The sequence below is a fragment of the Salmo trutta genome, chromosome 7, assembly GCF_901001165.1.
Source record: "Salmo trutta chromosome 7, fSalTru1.1, whole genome shotgun sequence".
Taxonomy (NCBI): domain Eukaryota; kingdom Metazoa; phylum Chordata; class Actinopteri; order Salmoniformes; family Salmonidae; genus Salmo; species Salmo trutta.
Window position 1 is genome coordinate 2,659,915 of NC_042963.1, and position 23,674 is coordinate 2,683,588.

Below are 23,674 nucleotides of genomic sequence, written 5' to 3' on the forward strand. Positions count from 1 at the left end.
CCTGAAGAGCATGTCACCAGTCCGGTACAACCTGTGCCGGCCCCACGCATCAGGCCTCCAGTGCGTCTCCCCAGTCCGGTACGTCCTGTGCCTGCTCCTCGCACTCGCCCTGAAGTTTGTGTCCCCAGTCCGGTACGTCCTATGCCTGCTCCTCGCACTCGCCCTGAAGTGCGTGTCCCCAGTCCGGTACGTCCTGTGCCTGCTCCTCGCACTCGCCCTGAAGTGCGTGTCCCCAGTCCGGTACGTCCTGTGCCTGCTCCTCGCACTCGCCCTGAAGTGCGTATCACCAATCCAGTGCCACCTGTGCCGGCTCCACGCATCAGGCCTCCAGTGCGCCTCCCCAGTCCGGTACGTCCTGTGCCTGCTCCTCGCACTCGCCCTGAAGTGCGTATCACCAATCCAGTGCCACCTGTGCCGGCTCCACGCATCAGGCCTCCAGTGCGCCTCCCCAGTTCGGTACATCTTGTGCCTATTCCCCGCACTCGCCCTGAAGTGTGTGTCACCAGTCCGGTGCCACCTGTACCAGCTCCACGCACTAGGCCTCCAGTGCACATTCACAGTCCAGAGCTTCCGGCGACGTTTCCCAGTCCAGAGCTTCCGGCGACATTTCACAGTCCAGAGCTTCCGGCGATCCGGAACCTCCAGCGACGGTTAACGGTCCGGAACCTCCAGCGACGGTCAACGGTCCGGAACCTCCAGCGACGGTCAACGGTCCGGAACCTCCAGCGACGGTCAACGGTCCGGAACCTCCAGCGACGGTCAACGGTCCGTAGCTTCCAGGCACGGTGTCCAGTCCAGCTCCAAGGCCGGAGCCTTCCTCTGCGCCGATGCCCAGTCCAGGCACGGTGTCCAGTCCTGCTCCATGGCCGGAGCCTTCTTCTGCGCTGGTGCTCAGTCCAGGCATGGCATCCAGTCCAGCTCCAGGGCGGGAGCCTTCCTCTGCGCCGATGTCCAGGTATGGCATCCAGTCCAGCTCCAGGGAGGGAGCCTTCCTCTGTGCCGGTGCCCAGTCCAGGCACGGCGTCCAGTCCAGCTCCAAGGCCAGAGCCTTCCTCTGCGCCGGTGCCCAATCCAGGCACGGCACGGCGTCCAACCCAGCTCCAGGGCCGGAGTCCTCCTTTGCGCTGGTGCCCAGTCCAGGCACGGCGGCCAACCCAGCTCCATGGCCGGAGTCTTCCTTTGTGCCGATGCCCAGTCCAGGCACAGCGTTCAGCCCGGCGCGATGGCCGGATCCGGGGTCTGGGCGGGGGCTACGACCTGCACCGGAGCCGCCACCGACACTAATCACCCCCCCACCCTCCCCATTTGGTTTCAGGTTTTGCGGCCGGAGTCCGCACCTTTGGGGGGGAGTACTGTCACGCCCTGATGTCTTGGTCCGATCATTTTCAAGAACGTGACAAACATTTCACATTCTTAAAATAAAGTGGTGATCCTAACTGACCTAAAACAGGGAATTTTTACTAGGATTAAATGTCAGGAATTGTGAAAAACTGAGTTTAAATGTATTTGGCTAAGGTGTATGTGTCACACCCTGACCTTAGAGCCTTTTTTATTCTCTGTTTTGTTAGGTCAGGGTGTGACTTGGGTGGGCATATCTAGGTTTCTATTTCTTTGTTGGCCTAGTATGGTTCCCAATCAGAGGCAGCTGTTTATCGTTGTCTTTGATTGGGGATCATACTTAGGCAGCCCTTTTTCCCACCTGTGATTGTGGGATCTTGTTTGTGTGTAGTTGCTTTCTGCACTGCATATAGCTTTACGTTTGTTGTTGTATTTTGTTGTTTCTTCCTGTGTCATTTTTATTAAAAGAAAAATGTACGCCTACCACGTGGCACCTTGGTCCAGTTCTTCAGACAATCTTAACAGAAGATCCCACCACCAAAGGACCAAACAGCGTGGCCAGGAGGAGCCGACATCCTGGACATGGGAGGATATCCTGGAATGGTAAGGGATACTGGACGTGGGAAGAGATCCAGGCCGGAAAGGATCGCCTTCCATGGGAGCAGACAGAGGCAGCGAGAGAAGAACGGCAAGGAAAACAGCGATCAAGGAGACAACGGAACCCCGAGAGGCAACCTCCCCCCCAAAATTTGGGGGGGCACACAGGGTGGCGAGCGGAGCAAAGATGGGAACAAGAACCAACTCCCTGTAATTACGATGAGGAGTTGGTCACGGTTCAGATACCATGTTTTCCGGTTCTGCGCACCGTGCTTCCAGTGCGCACCCTTAGCCCGGTGCGTTCTGTGCCTGCTTTCAGGAGTTTCCGTGCTAAGGTGATCATCTGTCCAGGACGGATTGTTCCGGCTCAGCGGTCCTGGTCTCCAGTGCGTCTCCTCGGCCCAGGATATCCTGCGCCAGCTTTACGCACGGTATCCCTAGTTTGCCAGCACAACCCAGTGTGACCTGTGCCATCTCCCCGCACTTGCCGTGCTACAAGGGGTATTCAGCCAGGATGCGTTGTGCCAGCTCTATGCTCCAGACCACCAGTCGGCCTCCACGGCCCAGTGTATCCTGCGCCGACTCTACACACTATGCCTCCAGTGCGCCTTCACAGCCCAGTGCGTCCTGTGCCAGCTCTCCACACTTACCGAGCTAAAGTGGGTATCCAGCCAGGACGTGTTGTGCCAACTCCACGCACCCGGCCTCCAGTGCGTCTCTCCAGCCCGGTGTGTCCTGTGCCAGTTCCACGCACTCGGCCTCCAGCAACGGTCCCTTGCCCGAAGCCTCCAGTGATGATCCATGGTCCGAAGCCTCCAGTGATGATCCATGGCACGAAGCCGCCAGTGGTGATCCATGGCCCGAAGCCTCCAGTGATGATCCATGGCACGAAGCCTCCAGTGGTGATCCATGGCCCGAAGCCTCCACTGATGATCTATGGCACGAAGCCTACAGGGATGATCCATGGCACGAAGCCTGCAGTGATGATCCATGGCCCGAAGCCTCCAGTGGTGATCCATGGCCCGAAGCCTCCAGTGATGATCCATGGCCCGAAGCCTCCAGTGATGATCCATGGCACGAAGGCTCCAGTGATGATCCATGGCCTGAAGCTTCCAGCAACGGTCTGCAATCCAGAGCCTTCAGCGACGGTCTGCAGTCTAGAGCCTCCAGCGACGGTCTGCAGTTACATTTACATTACATTTACGTCATTTAGCAGACGCTCTTATCTAGAGCGACTTACAAATTGGTGTATTCACCTTATGATATCCAGTGGAACAACCACTTTACAATAGTACATCTTTATCTTTTGGGGGGGGAGGGTGGGGGGGGGGGGAATAGAAGGATTACTTAATCCTATCCCAGGTATTCCTTAAAGAGGTGGGGTTTCAGGTGTCTCCGGAAGGTGGAGATTGACTCCGCTGTCCTAGCGTCGTGAGGGAGCTTGTTCCATCATTGGGGTGCCAGAACAGCAAAGAGTTTTGACTGGGCTGAGCGGGAACTGTGCTTCCGCAGAGGTAGGGAGGCGAGCAGGCCAGAGGTGGATGAACGCAGTGCCCTTCTTTGGGTGTAGGGACTGATCAGAGCCTGAAGGTACGGAGGTGCCGTTCCCCTTACAGCTCCATAGGCAAGCACCATGGTCTTGTAGCAGATGCGAGCTTCAACTAGAAGCCAGTGGAGTGTGCGGAGGAGCGGGGTGACGTGAGAGAACTTGGGAAGGTTGAACACCAGACGGGCTGCAGCGTTCTGGATGAGTTGTAGGGTTTAATGGCACAGGCAGGGAGCCCCGCCAACAGCGAGTTGCAGTAATCCAGACGGGAGATGACAAGTGCCTGGATTAGGACCTGCGCCGCTCCCTGTGTGAGGCAGGGTCGTACTCTGCAAATGTTGTAGAGCATGAACCTACAGGATCGGGTCACCGCCTTGATGTTAGCGGAGAACGACAGGGTGTTGTCCAGGGTCACGCCAAGGCTCTTAGCACTCTGGGAGGAGGACACAATGGAGTTGTCAACCGTGATGGCGAGATCATGGAACGGGCAGTCCTTCCCCGGGAGGAAGAGCAGCTCCGTCTTGCCGAGGTTCAGCTTGAGGTGGTGATCCGTCATCCACACTGACATGTCTGCCAGACATGCAGAGATGCGATTCGCCACCTGGTTATCAGAAGGGGGAAAGGAGAAGATTAATTGTGTGTCGTCTGCGTAGCAATGATAGGTGAGACCATGTGAGGTTATGACAGAGCCAAGTGACTTGGTGTATAGCGAGAATAGGAGAGGGCCTAGAACTGAGCCCTGGGGGACACCAGTGGTGAGAGCACGTGGTGCGGAGACGGATTCTCGCCACGCCACCTGGTAGGAGCGACCTGTCAGGTAGGACGCAATCCAAGAGTGAGCCGCGCCGGAGATGCCCAACTCGGAGAGGGTGGAGAGGAGGATCTGATGGTTCACAGTATCAAAGGCAGCAGATAGATCTTCAGTGACGGTCTGCAGTCCAGAGCCTCCAGCGACGGTCTGCAGTCCAGAGCCTCCAGCGACGGTCGGCAGTCCAGAGCCTCCAGCGACGATCGGCAGTCCAGAGCCTCCAGCGACGGTCGGCAGTTCAGAGCCTCCAGCAGGGGTTCCCAGTCCAGAGCCTCCGGCGACGATCCACGGTCCGGAGTCCCCAGCGACGATCTACGGTCCGGTTCCTCCGGCAACGATCCACGGTCCGGAGCCTCCAGCGACGATCCATGGTCCGGTTCCACGGAAGTGGGGGGAGCCTCAAGCGGAGCGGGTGTCTGCGTCCCACACCGGAGCCTCCACCGAGAGGAGATGCCCACCCGGACCCTCCCCTATAGGTTCAGGTTTGCGACTGGATTCCGCACCTTTGGGGGGGGGGGGGTACTGTCACGCCCTGACCTTAGAGCCTTTTTTATTCTCTATTTTGTTAGGTCAGGGTGTGACTTGGGTGGGCATATCTAGGTTTCTATTTCTTTGTTGGCCTAGTATTGTTCCCAATCAGAGGCAGCTGTTTATCGTTGTCTCGGATTGGGGATCAAACTTAGGTAGCCCTTTTTCCCACCTGTGATTGTGGGATCTTGTTTGTGTGTAGTTGCTTTCTGCACTGCATACAGCTTTACGTTCGTTGTTGTATTTTGTTGTTTTTTCCGGTGTCATTTTTATTAAAAGAAAAGTGTACGCCTACCACGCTGCACCTTGGTCCAGTTCTTCAGACGATCGTAACAGTATGTAAACTTCCGACTTCAACTGTACCATCTCCATGTGATGTCCACAGGAAACCCAGCCCCAGAACTGACGTGGTACAGAGATGACATGGAGTTGGACCGATACTGCGGTCTTCCAAAATATGAAATTGGCCGCAATGGAAAAATCCACACACTCCAAATTTACAAGTATGTAAGGCAATAAGAATACCATACACAATTTACACCAGATAATAAATGTCACGAAATTCAACAAATACAATTTGGGTTTAGAAGATGTGTATTCTTGTGCTCAATGGTGCCTGCACTGTTCCCAAAATGATTTGAGTCTCTCTTTCCAGCTGCACAGTGGATGATGCAGCCATCTATCAGGCTTCAGCCAGGAACAGCAAAGGCATTGTCTCCTGCTCTGGGGTTCTGGAGGTGGGCACCATGAGCGAGTTCAAGATCCACCAGAGGTTCTTTGGCAAGCTGAAAGAGAAGGCAGAGAACAAGAAGAGGGAGTTGGAAGAGAGCAGGAGAAGGGGCAATGATAATCTCCAGAAGGAGCCTCAGGAACAGAAGCCTCTCCAGAACAGCCCGATCGCCCCTCAGAGGAAGCGCCGGACCCCAAGTGCCCTGTCTTCACCACCGGATGGGGAGGAGAACACAGTCAGCCAGGGAGCAGCGGCTGTAGAACCTAATGGGGCCAGTGCTGAAGTCAGTGAACCGGCCCCAGTGACGACTACAGAGAATGGGAGCAAGACTCCCAACAATGACTTTGACATTGTGGAGATTGTCACCACCAAGCCCCCAACCACAGAAATCTTTGCCAAAAAGAAGATGAAGATCTCAAATGGTATAGATTCTGGGGTTGTCAGCAGTAACAGTAGTCATACAGGACCGGGCATCAGTGAAAATGCATATGATGGAGGAATAAGTTTGGCTCAATTTCTGTCAGAAACCCTTAATTCACAGACTGCTGAAGAAAAGAAGATCCCTGCACGAGTGGAGGAAACTGTGGCAGTGGAGGCAATGGATAGTACTACTACAGATCCTAAAACAAATGCAGAAAAACAGAAAGAAAGAGAGGAGAAGGGGAGAGAGAGGGCAGAAAGAGGAAGGGCGGAGAGAGAGAGGATGCTCGGAGAAGAACAGGAAAGAGAGAAAATGTCAATTGAGAGAGAAAAACAAAGAGCAAGAGAGGCAGAGCAGTTGCAAAGGACAACAGGACATAACAACACTGCCTCAGAGGTCAGAATGGAGGCTAAGACGCATGTCCATAAGGAGGGAGATCCTCAAGATTACCACCACATTCAGGAAACTCTTTCCAATGTGCTCCACTCAGTCAAATACTTTTTCTTTGGTAAGAGTAAGAAGGATTATGCTTCTTCTGATCATCATGTGAAAGGTCAGGAGAGGGACAGAGGTCATCCAGTTGCCCCAACACAGCCGTACCCTAGCCCTCCCCATCCACAGGAGCCAGATGGTCACCCAGAGGTGTATAAAACCCCCACAGAGGAGACAGTGCCCATGGCTGTAGTAGCACCAAAAACGAACGTACCACACAAGCAGCTAGCGTCATTTGAGAGGTTGAACCCAGCTGAACACAAGCATGGATTTACTGTTTCACACTCAGAAGAACTCCCGCCAGCTCCCAGAAGAGCACCAGAGAGTGTGCCTGATTCACTGGAGCATGTTGAGCAGAAGGAGGTACGTCCGGAGGTGATGATCAGCAACAGTACAGAGACAGTGCCCACATCTGGCCCTCCAGCCCTCAGTGAGGTAAGTACCTTGGTGCTTCTGAGATCAACTTGACCGCTCAGTCTCAGTCTCACACTGCAGTAGGCCGGGTTATTTATAGATTGTACATTTGTGCAACAAGACTTGAATCTAACCACACCAGGCCAACAGCCAAAACTGTACAAATGATTAAGCCACAGCAAATAGACAGATATTGTCCAGAGTCCAGACTACGGAGAACATGGTGGATGCAGATGAATGGTATCAGACTATGGGTTTGTTAGTTGTTCTGTGTTTGTAGGCACCACCTATGCTCTGGAGTAGACAGAACACACTAGCCCATTTAGGAAACTATCAGCACCAGTCATCCAGGCTCTGTTACACCCTCTACACTGTTGAGAGTGTAAGTTTCAGTGTATTAGTATCACTCGAAAGCTACACCTCGCACAATGTAGGGAGGGAAACAAGGAACTTGCCTACATGAACATGTCAACTTGTATAAAATAATGACACTGTTGGGGCAGTCTGCTCTTGACTAATACAAATAATTCTCAGGGAGATTGGATGAGGTGATGAAAAAAATGTGTCTTTACAAAAACTATAAATTGCACTGATGAAACAAATGTTGTAATTCTCTGTGCACTCTTTCCACTGGGCTTTAATGGTAATCCACTTGTCAAAATTGGACCCACATGCCAAAGATGGCTGAGCGTGTAGACACAGGGCATCAGGGTCTTGTGGTCTCTGAGGGAGGCCCTGGCATGAGAGTAGGACCTCTTCACATTGGACACATTGGACACATAAAACTCTGTACCTTCTGTAATGGAGGAAGCCTCTCCATACTTAGAGTGACTGGGCACTGGTGCTTCTATCTCCCTGTCAAACTCTCAGGGTTGTATTAGCTTTTGTTTGCATGTACTGAAGACAATAAGATAAGCCTACCATTTTGTTGTGACCATGAAATAGGATTACATTTCAACAATGAGCTCTGCTGGATGATGTAATGGTTGTTTGATTGTAATCCTGCCCACATGACTTACTGACACTATTCAGTTCCATGTTATACTGTAGACTATGTAACAGTATGACTCATCATGGACTAACTTCACTGGCAAACAACTATGGTTTTATTTCATTGATTTACTTCCCTTCTAGTTGAAATGCTGAAAGATTGTGTCAGTAATGCTAGAATCCACAACTAGAATCCACAACTAGAATCCACATCTCGCTCAATGCCAGTGACACATGATGACACAGATTATATTAGTCCCTATGGTGCTAATTTCATTAACCTCCAAGTATTCTGTCCAGTGTGTTTGTATTGGATTATAGAACATTAGCAGTAAGGGGAGCTGCTCTCCACTCTTAACACACACTTACACCTGGCAAGCAGTGGTTTTGTGAACAGGTTTCTCCATAATGTGGAACTGCAACTCCCCTTTTCTGTTGTGGCGAGTTAATGTTAGATGTTGGAGCAAATCAGTTGGAGGAACTCATAACATTCGCAGAACTTGTGCTTGCGCACAAGAGTGAAACTTCAGTGAAATAAAGAGGCCTAGTTCTTGCCAGAGCTCCATTTTTAGATTGAACGTGACACCAGTTCCTCTCCATTAGCCACAACTTCTATTTTATGGGCTCTCCTGTTCTAACATGTTGTCATGGAACTTCAGGTGGCTTGTTTCTGTCAGGAACACATGAAAGTGATTTATCATTAATGACTTAAGAAAACAAATGACCTAAGAACAAAGTCAGGGGAAGTTGTAGATAGGACTGACATAGATTCCTCAAAATGATAAATGTTATTATTCGGTGTAAACTACATAGTGCCCTTCAAACAAACCTGTAATCCAGGAAAAAGATTGCATTAAAATATAATTTTTGAATTGTCTGAAACATTTGTTTGAATTAAGATGGAAATTGCTTTTGCCTCAGGCATTGATACTTTTATTAGGTTCAGTTTTTCAAAACAGGAAATATGTTGACACAAATATAATTTATGACTTTTAAGTTAAAGTCACGTAGGTGTTGTCCCTATTTCCTCAAAGACAACTGAATTTTCTGAGCATGTGCTGGGCAACAGTAAATTACTTTGCGCATGAGCCACTTGAGCTGGGATCAGTTTATGGTCCCTTGCCAACAGACAGCACTCATTCATTCAGCTCACTAGCTCATTGTGTAAATAACACACCTGTTAAAGGACTGGGGAAATCCCCAATTTCAACACAACCGGTCCCTTCTCAGGATACATTAACCTGCCTGACAGGTAAACACCTCAATTATCATAACACAATGGTCTCCCTTCAAATACATTACTGCAAAATAGAAAAGCATGAAACAGAACAAAATATAAGAATGCTTGAATTTATTGCATCTTTGTATCATCAAATCATATGATTATTTTGTTGATTATACTGCCATATTTAATACAGTAGCAGTAGTTTGATAACAGGTTGTTTCCTTGTATGGAAAAAAGAGGAGCTGTTTAGCTTATCTTGTGTAGACAAAGCTGTCAGTTTTGAAAAACTCTTTGTATTTGCCAAATCTTGGTTTCAGCTAACCTCTAGCCTACTCAGTATGGTAAGGGCGAGTTCATTGAAAACTGAAAGGTTGTTAAAAAAATGATATATTGTCTGTGGTCAAACAAACACCACGTAAACGTCTGCTGATACAACATGTTCACAAAGGTAATACAGTTCCCATATGATGAAAACTCTGATACTGAAAAGGGATCTTTAGATGTTCTGGCTTTATATTATATCAGTGGTCATCCTTAAAAGCTAATCTATGATAATGGCACCGGATGGGATGGCTGCCGTTTTACGGGCTCCTAACCAACTGTGATATTTTGTTTGTTTTTTCGCATTGTTTGTAACTTATTATGTACATAAAGTTGCTGCTACCGTCTCTTATGACCAAAAAGAGCTTCTGGATATCAGAACAGTGATTTCTCACCTCGAACTGGATGAAGATATTTTCTTTAACAAGTCCGACGCAAAGGATATACTGCTTTCCGGAGAACAGGTCCACATCCCGTCATTCGTGTGAAGAAAAGGCGGAGATACCGAGGGAGAAGGTCTGGATGCCTTGTTAGGATTCGTAGGCGAGTGAGTAAATCGGCATACCATTGGTTCTATTGGCCAATGTGCAATCAATGGAAAACAAACTCGATGATCTACTGTCGAGAATATCCTACCAACGGGACATTAAGAACTGTAATATCTTATGATTCACCGAGTTGTGGCTGAACGACGACACGGATAATATAGAGCTGGCTGCTTTAACATGTCTAATGTTAAAGAAGTCTTGAAATATTGCTCACCTGAGGTAGAGTACCTCATGATAAGCTGTAGACCACACTATCTATCAAGAGAGTTCTCATCTATGTTATTTGTAGCTGTCTATATACCACCACAAACCGATGCTGGCACTAAGACTGCACTCATTGAACTGTATAAGGCGATAAGCAAACAAGAAAATGCTTATCCAGAAGCGGCGCTCCTAGTGGCCGGGGACTTTAATGCAGGCAAACTGAAATCCGTTTTACTTAATTTCTACCAGCATGTCACATGTGTAACCAGAGAAAAGACAATTCTAGACCACCTTTACTCCACACACAAAGACACATACAAAGCTCGCCCTCCATTTGGCAAATCTGACCATAACTCTATCCTCCTGATTCCTGCTTACAAGCAAAAACTAAAGCAGGAAGTACCAGTGACTCGCTCAATGCGGAAGTGGTCCGATGATGCGGGTGCTACACTACCGTACTGTTTTGCTAGCACAGACTGGAATATGTTCCATAATTCATCCATTGGCATTGAGGAGTATACCACCTCAGTCACCGGCTTCATCAATAAGTACATTGAGGACATCGTCCTTACAGTGACCGTATGTACATATCCCAAACCAGAAACCATGGATTACAGGCAACATCCGCACCGAGCTAAAGGCTAGAGCTGCTGCTTTAAAGGAGCGGGACACTAATCCGGACGCTTATAAGAAATCCCGCTATGCCCTCAGAAGAACCATAAAGCAGGCACAGCGTCAATACAGGACTAAGATTGAATCCTACTACACTGGCTCTGATGTTCGTCAGATGTGGCAAGGCTTGCAAACTAAAACGGATTACAAAGGGAAACCCATCCAAATCAAATCAAATCAAATGGTATTGGTCACATACACATGGTTAGCAGATGTTATTGCGAGTGTAGCGAAATGTTTGCGCTTCCAGTTCCGACAGTGCAGCAATATCTAACAAGTCATCTAACAATTCCACAACAACTATCTAATACACACAAATCTAAATAAAGGAATGGAATAAGAATATATACATATAAATATATGGATGAGCAATGACCAAGTGGCATAGGAAATATGCAATAGATGGTATAAAACAATAGCCGCAAGCTGCCTAATGATGCAAGCCTACCAGATGAGCTAAATGCCTTTTATGCTCGCTTCGAGGCAAGCAACGCTGAAGAATGCATGGAAGCTCCAGCTGTTCCAGACGACTGTGTGATCACGCTCTCCGTAGCCGATGTGAGCAAGCCCTACAGGTCACTGTTCACAAGACCGCTGGGCCAGACGTATTACCAGGGTGTGTACTCAAAGCATACGTGGACCAACTGGCAAGTGTCTTCACTGACATTTTAAACCTCTCCCTGACCGAGTCTGTAATACCCACATGTTTCAAGTCGACCACCACAGTCCCTGTGCCCTAAAATGTGAAGGTAACCTGCCTAAATGACTACCCCCTGTAGCACTCACATCGGTAGTCAGGAAGTGCTTTGAAAGGCTGGTCATGGCTCACATCAACACCATTATCCCGGAAACCCTAGACCCACTCTTATTCGCATACCACCCCAACAGATCCACAGATGACGCAATCTCAATCGCACTCCATACTGCCCTTTCTCACCTGGACAAAAGGAACACCTATGCGAGAACGCTGTTTGTTGACTACAGCTCAGCGTTCAACACCGTAGACTAAACACTTCCCTCTGCAACTGGATCCTGGACTTTCTGACGGCCGCCCCCAGGTGGTAAGGGTAGGCAACAACACATCTGCCACGCTGATCATCAACACTGGTTCCCCTCAGGGGTGCGTGCTAAACAGTCCCTTCCTGTACTCCCTGTTCACTCACAACTGCGTGGCCAAGCATGACTCCAACACCATCATTAAGTTTGCTGATGACACAACAGTGGTAGACCTGATCACTGACAACGATGAGACAGCCTATAGGGAGGAGGTCAGAGACCTGGCAGTGTGGTGCCAGGACAGCAACCTCTCCCCCAATATGAGCAAGACAAAGGAGATGATCGTGGACTACAGGAAAAGGAGGGCCTAACATTGATGAGGCTGTAGTGGAGCGGCTCTAGAGTTTCAAATTCATTGGTGTCCACATCTCCAGCAAACTGTCATGGTCCAAACACATCAAGACAGTCGTGAAAAGGACACGACAACACCTTTTCCCCCTCAGAAGACTGAAAATATTTGTCATGGGTCCGCAGATGCTCAGAAAGTTCTACAGCTGCACCGTCGAGAGCATCCTGACAGGTTGCATCACCACCTGGTATGGCAACTGCTCAGCATCTGACCGTAAGGCTCTACAGAGGGTAGTGCGTACGGCCCAGTACATCACTGGGGCCAAGCTTCCTGTCATCAAGGACCTATATACTAGGTGCTGTCAGAGGAAAGACCAAAAAACGATCAAAGACTCCAGTCACCCAAGTCATAGACTGTTCTCTCTGTTACCGCATGGCAAGCGGTACCGGAGCGTCAAGTCTAGGTCCAAAAGGCTCCTTAACAGCTTCTACCCCAAAGCCATAAGACTGCTGAACAATTAATCAAATGGCCAGCTGGACTATTTACATTGACCCCCCCGGTACTGGTACCCCCTGTATATAGCCTCGTTGTTGTCATGTAATCTTATTGTGTTACATATAGCAAATATTTTCTTAACTCTATTTCTTGAACTGCATTGTTGGTTAAGGGCTGGTAAGTAAGCATTTCACGGTAAGGTCTTCGGCACATGTGACAAATACAATTTGATTTGATTTGAAATAAAGGGGACCCATAAGCAGACATTGAAAGCTCTTATAATATTCGATGATGACATTTCTCTAAAACAGGCTATAGGCTAAATGTGCACCACCAAGTCAGAACAGAAGGCTAAATTATGAGGGGAAAAGGGACCAAATTATTAGGTTGAGGCACATGGGCTACTAACAGCTTACTACACAACATACACTTAGTATTACTTTCTTAGCTACAATATACATATCTCCCTGACATATTACATAATTTATGCAGCAGCATACAAGACATTTTTGGACTCACCTTGTTGTGCTGTGCTCACTTGAACAGGAAGGTGGCGTGACGGTCCTTCGTAGGCAAATTTTGTCATCAAACTTTGTCATCAAAGTCTGGTATTCTCTATATTTATGGTGCTTTCAAGACAACTGTGAACTCAGAAAAAAACAAGGTTGAATCATGATGTCAGTGATCTTCCGGTCGGAGCTCTAGAAAGAGGCCCGAGTTCCCGACTTGCAATTCCTAGTTGGATGACTGTTCAAAACGTATTTTCCCAGTCAGAGCTAATTTTTTATGAGTTCCCAGTTGTCTTGAACTCACTGAAGTCTGAGATTTCTCAGTTCCGATTTTCCAGTTGTTTTGAACACGGCAGAAGTCATGCTGGATTGACAGCATGGCCAATGTTGAATGTTTATTTTTTTAATCTTGGAAAAGAGACCCTTAAACCCAGACTTGGACCACAAACCGACTCCACTGAATAGCAGGCTAGTGATTGCTTTGCAACACTTGCAGTTAACCACTGATTCCTTCCAAACCACTCATTGTTGAATTTGCAATTTCTAACTTGTTGTGTAATGTTCATGTCCAATGGCTGATGAGCACGGATACGTTTTATCTATTATTTCTCTTCATTATTTCTCTTCAGATGATAAGGATTGAAAAGGATTTGCCAGTAGATTGTCGACTTGATTCATGATGATGACTGCTAGCTTGCTAGCTAAGATTTTGAAAGTATGATATTGACATGATCAGTCCAATCAAAGCTACGGTAGATATAACGTGATTTGACTTCATTTTATCTGTGGCCAATGACCTTGAGCATTCTTGGATGGGCTCTTCTAATGTAACTCAATGGCAGCACCCAAGGGGTTTGAATTTTCGAGCTCTCCCCATACATTTTGCGGTGATGTAGTGTCTCCATGAGTGACAGAACACTGAGCCAATCACGCTACAACTAGAGAACATTACCAACCCCTACATTCCGTATTTTCCACTGGCTGCCCCACCACCACAGAACGAACTGAGCTACTGTAGGCTGAAACACCAGCATTTCTCAAGAAAGCAAAAAAGAGACCATGTTTGTATGTGGCTTTATTAACTCAATTATACATTTTTTACATTGTTGCAAACTGATATGTGACACGTATTATTGCCAAAATAACATGTTAAACAGGCAACAAACCAAATACAACAACAAAATGTTTTTTTCTTTTTTTTAGCTAAACAGGTTGGGCTCAAAACAGATGGGGCTCTGCCCCACCTGCCCTGAATGACGGGTCACCACTGTGTTGTTCAGGGATTTCCAAATACCATTTGAGTGTGTTGATGTTTTGTGGTACTAAACAGCTGTGTTTGTTTTTGCCTCAAGGCAACCGTGGACCACACCCAGGCAGACCCTGTCCCCCATGTGGTTGTCTCAGCCCCACATGAGCCAAACATCCAAGTGTTTTCTTCCAGGACTGATCAGGTGACAAGACGTGATGCCAAAACTGAAGATTTACACAAACAGGGTCCATCTGACACTCCATGGAGCCCAGACCCCTGCAGTGGAGCAGGTTCCCATATGTCAAACCGCACTAGTGTGGGTGAAAGCGGGAGTGGTCCTAACAATAATGTCTCACCCACAGTCAACCTCGGCCTGATGACAGTAACCACAGAAAGTGAGAAAGAGAAGGTAATGCATGTGGATGAGAAGGGCATTGGAAGTGTCTATGAGACACAAGAGAAATGTTCTTGTGCTTTTGAGGAGAAAGGAGAGAAAGGTGATGTCAAAGTAGAGAATCAACCATGTCCCACTTTAAATGTGAGTGTTTTAGAGGAGAGTAGAGAGAAGATACATAACAAGGAGATCCATTTCAAAAGTTTGGTCCCAGAGAGTTCAGAGAATGATGGTCAAAATACACCAGAGGAATGCCCTCCTGTGGCAGGGGGGGACCAATATCTCAACATAAAAGAGAATTCTACCTTAGCTTTGGAGGAAAGTCTTGAAAGTGCCTTAAAAGTGGAATATACTCCTGCTTTGGAGAAAACTTTTGTGGACAGTTCATTTGGCAACCTGAAGATACAAGAACAGGTGGCACCTATTGTGCAGAAAACGTCTGAGCAAAAGGATGTGAACTTAGCGAGAAACGAAGTGCCGACCCGCACTATTGAGAGACATGTTGAAACAGAAGAAAAGGTGACTGAAGTAAAGGTGGAAGTGCTGGGTGAATCTAAGATCCACTCAGAGACCCAGCCAGTGAAAGGCTCTGTCATTGTGTCCCCTGAGCCACCAGTGTCAGCATCAGTTACCAGTCCAGAGGCTAATTCCACTCATCTGGGTGGATACTTTGGAAATGTACCAGAGATTAGAATGGTAGATTCTGCTCTTAGAATCCCAGAAATCAAAATAATTGTGCCAGAACAACAGATAAAAGAAGAGCAAATGATTATACCAAATATAGATATTATGGAAGCAGAAGTCAAAGAGCCTACACAGCCATTGATACCTATTACACCCAATGAACCTACATCAGAGACAGACATTTTCCAAAAGGAGGATGCAAATGATGTGTCAGGCATAATGATAGCAGAAAATAGCTCAGCTTTTACCCCAGTGGTTATAGATGTGACACCCACTCAAGAAAGTATGTGGAATGATGAAATCATCCGACCAACAGAGAAATTGCAGGAAGTTCCACAACCAGTTGAAGAGGCAAAAACACCTACGGCAGAGCAGTCAACTACCATAACGAATGAGTGGCTCACAAAGACGTTAATTCCTACAATAAATGTTTCCTATACTGATGACAGTAAACTCAGGAAAATAGATAATGAACATGCACATGTCAAGCCCCCCATCTTAGATAGAGGAAAGCCAAAGGAAGCATCCAGTGTGCCTCTGCGTGTGGTCCCTCCTATTTCTGAAAGCAAGGAGCTTCCTAAAAATGAGAATAACGAATCAGAATCATTGGCGGATATGCTCAGGGAGGTCAAGAGTGATTTTGAAAATGTTACTTCCTATGAGTCTGACAAACCCCATAGTGATCCACAGAAACAGACTACAGAAACAAAGGAACAGAGTATGATAGACAACATCCCCTCTGTGTCATATAAAGCCTTAATGCCAACAGCAGTAACAACAATGCAAAAAGCTGTGGACATCAGTTTTACTGAAACTGAAAAAATAAAACCACTCAAAGAGTCAAGGATAGAGTCTTACATCATTGGCGATGAACCAAGAGAAAGAAACCCTATTGAAAGGCTTGCTGTCAAACCCCCAACACCCCCCAGAAGTCCCAGCAGTCTCCGCAGGCTCACGTCAAGGACTCCCCCTGCCATTACTGTGGATGACCCTCCTAACAGTGAGAAGGCAGTATCGGAGCAGAGTGGTGGAGACACCCCAACGTCCTCCCTGTCCTGTGAGAGCAGCCCCAGGCTGAAAAGAAGGGACAGTCTGACCCTCATCCGCTCTGCCACGCCCGAAGAGCTGGCCTCTGGAGCTCGCCGCAAGATCTTCATCCCCAGGGAGGGAGAAGGGGTTGGGGTAGTGGTGGCGCTGGGTGTGGGTGGTAGTCCGCTGGACACCCAGGTCAAGAAGGAGGCTCCATATATGTCACCCAGTCAGGTTCGCAGGGCAGCGTTCCTGCAGGCCCCAGCAGGCTCACAGACCCCACCGCTGGAGAGACGTTCTCCTCTTCTGAGCCGTAGGAAGGCCACCCTGGAGGTGCCCAAAGTTGTGGAAGAGATCAGCACTGAGGAGCCAGAGAGCCCCAAGACTGAGGTCAAACCTCCTGAGAAGGAGAAGCAGAACCCCTTCAAAGGTAAAACAATAAAATAGGAAAAGAAGGAGATTCTGTTTGATTTTAAATTAGTTAGTTGTTTTACATTAACCCAATATTGTTGTTTTGCTCATCTCTTGGTGTTGGTAACTCAGGGACTGTACAGTAGACATGTGTCTCCTATCAGGGTGGGCTGATCAGGAAGCTTCCACTGGAGGAAGTGAAAACATTAGAGAGTGTCATGTACAGTATATCTTTACCTTGTTGTCCCCCTCCCTCTCCCACCAGCTCCTCAGGTTATCCGTAAGATCAGGGGAGAGCCTTTCCCAGATGCCTCAGGACACTTGAAGCTCTGGTGCCAGTTCTTCAACGTGCTCAGTGACTCTACCATCAAGTGGTACAGGGACGAGGAAGAGATAGTAGAGGTGAAAAGAAGGTAAATCTCTAGGCAATCTCCCATCCCAGAGTTTACAGTATCTGCTTGCAATACAATCTAGTGGTGAAATGTCATTTATACTCAAACCTGATCAAAGCCATTATGTAGTTACAGTGTTAGACACCAGCCCTCTAAAAAAAGTTGCTTGTACAGTGATACTGTAAACATTCATTAATAGCTTAATAGACTGGTTAATCTGGGCCATATGCTATATATGAAGGACTAATGTTGTGAAGATGAACAGCCTTTAATTATACCAGCATGGCCATCACACAGTCATGCCATTCTCTCATTCTCACTCGGAGAGGTATCCAGCTCATGTGACCAGGGAGTCCACCCAGCTCTGAGCCTTACTGTGACGCAAGGTGAATCTTTGGCCAGACACAGCCACTGTAAACTGAGACACTCTATTTCGCAATCACCAGGGAACATTCAAGTCTAGATCTGTGCTATTGGCTGCTGGGTCAGCAAAATCTCACCTCGCCAAGCACGGCACACAGCACTACTGTCTGTCTCAGTCTCACAGTGACCTCTTGTGGAGGTGAATACGATATTGAATATGCCGTGAGCGTATGCCTTGTGTCACGTCAACCTGTTTATCTTCCTTTATTTCCCAGTGGAGGAGATGAAAGCCAAGTGGCGCTGGCCATCATCCAGACATCCAGTCGAGATTGTGGGGTGTATGGCTGCTCAATCAAGAATGAATTTGGGACAGATTCCACTGACTTCCTTCTCAGCGTAGACCGTAAGTGATGTCAACTGAACATAATTTTGAAATCACACAATATTATTTCAACAATTGTTTCCATGAGTTACCATTTGTGATTGTTTTCTCTTCTTCTGCAGTACTTTCAGAGTACTTCCTGCGGGAGGATTTAGAAGGTAAGCCTCACAGGCACTGAGAGGTTTATACAGTGATAACTTCTATTTGCTTGCTGTATTGTTGAATACCTTATGGCAATTATTCTAACAGTGTTACTACTCCTGTGGAGAGCTTCTGACATCCATATTGTGTTCTTTACAGTTGGAGAAGAGATGGAAATGACTCCAATGCTATTCACCAAAGGCCTAGCAGACCCGGGCTACTGGGGGGAGAAGTTCTTTGGGCGCATCATGACACAGGAGGCCCACCTGGGAGAGGGCTGTGCACACAAGGCCTGCAGGGCGAAGGTTATCTATGGCCTAGACCCTGTGTTTGAGTCCGGAACCACCTGTATCATTAAATTACAAAGCCCCATCGCCTATGGGACCAAACAGGAGAGCAACCTTGCAGAGAGAAACATGGAAATTACTAAGCAAGTGAGTCTTATTGTACATGTATGTACGGTACATTTCATCACAAGAACAGCTCTCCTATAGAGTTATGTATTGCTCCGACTCTGCATTTCTGTGTCAAGCTTGAAAAAATGTACAGAAATGGTCAGCTGTTGTTTGGTATTGCAACAGGAAGTAATCTGTACTGGGTCGTATTTATTAGGCACAAAACAGAAGACAATGGACTGAAACAGGGAGGGAAGGGACTACCTGAACTTTAGTTTTCCGTTGCAAAACATTTTGCTACGGTGTGCCTTAATGAATATGACCCTGGTCTTGTGGTGTTATCGAATAATAGCATTCAGGTACTAAGTCAGAGACTGAGTCCAGGGTTCATACCAATGCATAACCGGTGTTGATTAGTGTAACAATTGAATTGAAGAGCCTCAGTGTAGAGAAAACGCATATGGCATATCTTTACATTTTGTCTCACCAGGAGTGCAAAATCCAAAACACAGTTCGAGAGTATTGCAAAATCTTTGCAGCTGAGGCGAGGGTGATTGAAAACTTTGGCTTTTCACTAGAGTAAGTAATATAATGACTGCAATGTATATTTTGATCATTTTAATCACATGTTTTTTATGAATACACTTATCAATGATCATTATCAATACACAACAGTATGAGTAAATTGAGGACAAAAAACAGCTGAGTATGATTATGTCATTCTTTCCCTGCACGTGCCAACACCTTTGTTTTGCTGCATCTTTACACAGAGTGAGCCCTCTCTATCTGGTGTACCGCCCTGCCAACTCTGTCCCTTACGCCACTGTGGAGGCTGACCTGAAGGGCATCTTCCTTAAGTACTGTATGATGGATGCCAAAGGCAGGCTGATCACCAGAGCCACCTCAGAGGTGGAAATGAAATGCTGCTCCTTCCAGCATTGGATACACCAATGGACAAATGGCAACTTACTGGTTACTGGGCTGGAGGGTAAGAAAGATTAGCAGACAGGGTCATTCTCAAAGGAAAAAGATGAGCAAAGTCAGTTCAAATAACAATATGATCCATGTACTTTGTTTCTTTCAGGTGTTGGACCGAAGATCACTAAAGTTAGAATCGTCACGAAATCAAAGGGGTTTGTATATCCAAATATCAGAATAATATACACTGCTCAAAAAAATAAAGGGAACACTTAAACAACACAATGTAACTCCAAGTCAATCACACTTCTGTGAAATCAAACTGTCCACTTAGGAAGCAACACTGATTGACAACAAATTTCACATGCTGTTGTGCAAATGGAATAGACAACAGGTGGAAATTATAGGCAATTAGCAAGACACCCCCAATAAAGGAGTGGTTCTGCAGGTGGGGACCACAGACCACTTCTCAGTTCCTATGCTTCCTGGCTGATGTTTTGGTCACTTTTGAATGCTGGCGGTGCTTTCACTCTAGTGGTAGCATGAGACGAAGTCTACAACCCACACAAGTGGCTCAGGTAGTGCAGCTCATCCAGGATGGCACATCGATGCGAGCTGTGGCAAGAAGGTTTGCTGTGTCTGTCAGCGTAGTGTCCAGAGCATGGAGGCGCTACCAGGAGACAAGCCAGTACATCAGGAGACGTGGAGGAGGCCGTAGGAGGGCAACAACCCAGCAGCAGGACCGCTACCTCCGCCTTTGTGCAAGGAGGAGCAGGAGGAGCACTGCCAGAGCCCTGCAAAATGACCTCCAGCAGGCCACAAATGTGCATGTGTCTGCTCAAACGGTCAGGAACAGACTCCATGAGGGTGGTATGAGGGCCCAAAGTCCACAGGTGGGGGTTGTGCTTACAGCCCAACACCGTGCAGGACGTTTGGCATTTGCCAGAGAACATCAAGATTGGCAAATTCGCCACTGGCGCCCTGTGCTCTTCACAGATGAAAGCAGGTTCACACTGAGCACGTGACAGACGTGACAGAGTCTGGAGACGCCGTGGAGAACGTTCTGCTGCCTGCAACATCCTCCAGCATGACCGGTTTGGCGTTGGGTCAGTCATGGTGTGGGGTGGCATTTCTTTGGGGGGCCGCACATCCCTCCATGTGCTCGCCAGAGGTAGCCTGACTGCCATTAGGTACCGAGATGAGATCCTCAGACCCCTTGTGAGACCATATGCTGGTGCGGTTGGCCCTGGGTTCCTCCTAATGCAAGACAATGCTAGACCTCATGTGGCTGGAGTGTGTCAGCAGTTCCTGCAAGAGGAAGGCATTGATGCTATGGACTGGCCCGCCCGTTCCCCAGACCTGAATCCAATTGAGCACATCTGGGACATCATGTCTCACTCCATCCACCAACGCCACGTTGCACCACAGACTGTCCAGGAGTTGGCGGATGCTTTAGTCCAGGTCTGGGAGGAGATCCCTCAGGAGACCATCCGCCACCTCATCAGGAGCATGCCCAGGCGTTGTAGGGAGGTCATACAGGCACGTGGAGGCCACACACACTACTGAGCCTCATTTTGACTTGTTTTAAGGACATTACATCAAAGTTGGATCAGCCTATAGTGTGGTTTTCCACTTTAATTTTGAGTGTGACTCCAAATCCAGACCTCCATGGGTTGATAAATTGTATTTCCATTGATTATTTTTGTGTGATTTTGTTGTCAGCACATTCAACTATGTAAAGAAAAAAGTATTTAATAAGATTATTTCTTTCATTCAGATCTAGGATGTGTTGTTTAAGTGTTCCCTTTATTTTTTTGAGCAGTATATTTAGTTTGTCATATGGAAATACCTATTGATGCTATTATTTGAAGTAGGTCTATACTGTGTTAATGTTTTACCAATTGGTCCACATCATCTTATCCAACTCTTAGTTATGAAATGACTTCTGCATTGCAGGTATCAAGGCCTTACAGATGATGGTTATCCTAAGGTGTTTGAGCAGTTCCTGACTCAGCATCAGTGTAACTACTACTGTGGGCTCCTCAGCCTGAGAACTCTGAAGCCCATGGACACCCTGCAGCAGCCCCCCAAGATCAAAGGCTCCCGGAGCCCCTTGCTCGGCAGGAAGTTGGGCTCGTCCAGCCCTCAGCACAACAGGAAGTTGGGCTCATCCAGCCCCCAGCTGCAGAGAAAAGGACTGAACAGCCCCTTGACAACCAGAAAGGCCACCTCCAGCCCAAAGGTGCCTAGAAAGACTAGGGAGACAGAAGACAACCAGTCCACAGCCAAACCCAAGGCGGAGGAGAGTCTCAAAGTTGTGGTATGAGGTAGCAACGTCCAAAGGGAATACATATCAAAGCAGCTTCCCTTTTCTTTCACGCCAACGTTCAGCTTTTTTATGTTTTCCTGTCACCCATTGCTGTATTTAGTTGGGTTGAAGCTAGGACAACCAGCATGGCCTTGAACAAAATGTTACAGAGCTTGTGCCTGAAAAGTTTTCATCCAAGAAGGAAAGACAAACAGGGAGATGAGTTAAAATCTAGGGAATAGGTCACCCTAGTGGATGTTTATATAACATTACTGTGAATTTCTCAATAACCATCAGTAGTAGTAAGATACTCCCCATTCTCCAGCTTACTGCTGAAACGGTTTAAGTGAGTGGAGGAGGTACAGTACCTTTAAGAAAACTTCCAGCACTAAGGAAATGGGACACCGTTTTCTCTCACATCCAGTACTGTCCTCTTCAAAAGAAGAGACTTATGAAGTGGTTGAAACAATGGTGCTGGATACAAAGCCGTGGCCATAAGCAGAACTCTAAAAGCTTGATGCAGATGCAAGGGTAGTGAAGTGCACCAACTGCATTGTACATCTGGGATGTATATGCCTTGGTCATTGAAATTGTTTTTGTTGAACAGTAATTGGATCTTGTTACTGTTGGTCGTATAGCATGCTCTACTTGTTTCTATTATGGCAGTATTATGTCCTTAAACTACGCATTACAGTCTTCCGAAGACTGAACAAAGACAACATTACTATTGCCTCTTCACTGGGAATATGTTTTTGTGCACTTTTTTTGCCAATGTTTTCTTGCCTTTTGAAAACTGCCAGGTTTTTGTAGTTCAGTTCATTTTTGTTGAACTTTGTTCAAATCCTGTAATCTGTTCATTGGAAATGAACATGTTCACATGCTTAAGTCTGAACAATACAGTACACCGATCCCCTTAACCTGGTTCTTCAAAGGAATAGTACAGTACACCGATCCCCTTAACCTGGTTCTTCAAAGGAACAGTACAGTACACCGATCCCCTTAACCTGGTTCTTCAAAGGAACAGTACAGTACACCGATACCCTTAACCTGGTTCTTCAAAGGAACAGTACAGTACACCGATCCCCTTAACCTGGTTCTTCAAAGGAACAGTACAGTACACCGATCCCCTTAACCTGGTTCTTCAAAGGAATAGTACAGTACACCGATCCCCTTAACCTGGTTCTTCAAAGGAACAGTACAGTACACCGATCCCCTTAACCTGGTTCTTCAAAGGAATAGTACAGTACACCGATCCCCTTAACCTGGTTCTTCAAAGGATTAACTGACAAAGCCTTGAGTGTTGAAGAGCAATAAGGGGATTACTGAAATAACTGACAAAGCCTTGAGTGTTGAAGAGCAATAAGGGGATTACTGAAATAAACGCTTTAACTTTGGAATGCACATGTTTGGTGCCATTTAAATGGGTCAACTCACAAGGTGAAAGAATAAGAGCTATAATATCAGAACCATGTAGAAACTGCTTTGGACCTGGCCCATGATCACAGTAAAGCAGTAACTCACCTCCAGCTGACTTTTGTAATTGAAAATGATATGCATTCTCACCATTCACACTTCTGGGGGAGGGGTGGGATGGGGATATTGTCACTAGTTTGAAGCGTACAGTATGTACGTGAGTGAGTGAGTGAGTGAGTGAGTGAGTGAGTGAGTGAGTGAGTGAGTGAGTGAGTGAGTGCAAGAGGGATTAAGAGTGTTTGATATGTTGGCAGAATGCTACTGAAATTAATGTCCCTGACACTGTAATATCTGGTATGTTATGTTGTGATTTTGTAAAATAAAAGTGTACATACAATTCATGTCAAACGTT

General features: G+C 47.0%; 1 protein-coding gene across 1 annotated transcript in view; it reads left to right on the top strand.

Moving 5' to 3' along the window:
* The window catches only part of alpk3a (alpha-kinase 3a), a 28,275-nt gene extending 4,612 nt beyond the window's left edge, over positions 1–23,663 (top strand). The window contains exons 4-14 of the mRNA XM_029757612.1: positions 5,203–5,320; positions 5,473–6,895; positions 14,536–16,969; positions 17,216–17,363; positions 17,981–18,108; positions 18,210–18,245; positions 18,388–18,662; positions 19,114–19,202; positions 19,394–19,611; positions 19,708–19,756; positions 21,498–23,663. Of these exons, the coding sequence (XP_029613472.1) occupies positions 5,203–5,320; positions 5,473–6,895; positions 14,536–16,969; positions 17,216–17,363; positions 17,981–18,108; positions 18,210–18,245; positions 18,388–18,662; positions 19,114–19,202; positions 19,394–19,611; positions 19,708–19,756; positions 21,498–21,867 (5,288 nt within the window). The 3' untranslated portion in view covers positions 21,868–23,663. The remainder of the gene's footprint in view (positions 1–5,202; positions 5,321–5,472; positions 6,896–14,535; positions 16,970–17,215; positions 17,364–17,980; positions 18,109–18,209; positions 18,246–18,387; positions 18,663–19,113; positions 19,203–19,393; positions 19,612–19,707; positions 19,757–21,497) is intronic.
* Positions 23,664–23,674: the final 11 nt, after the last annotated feature.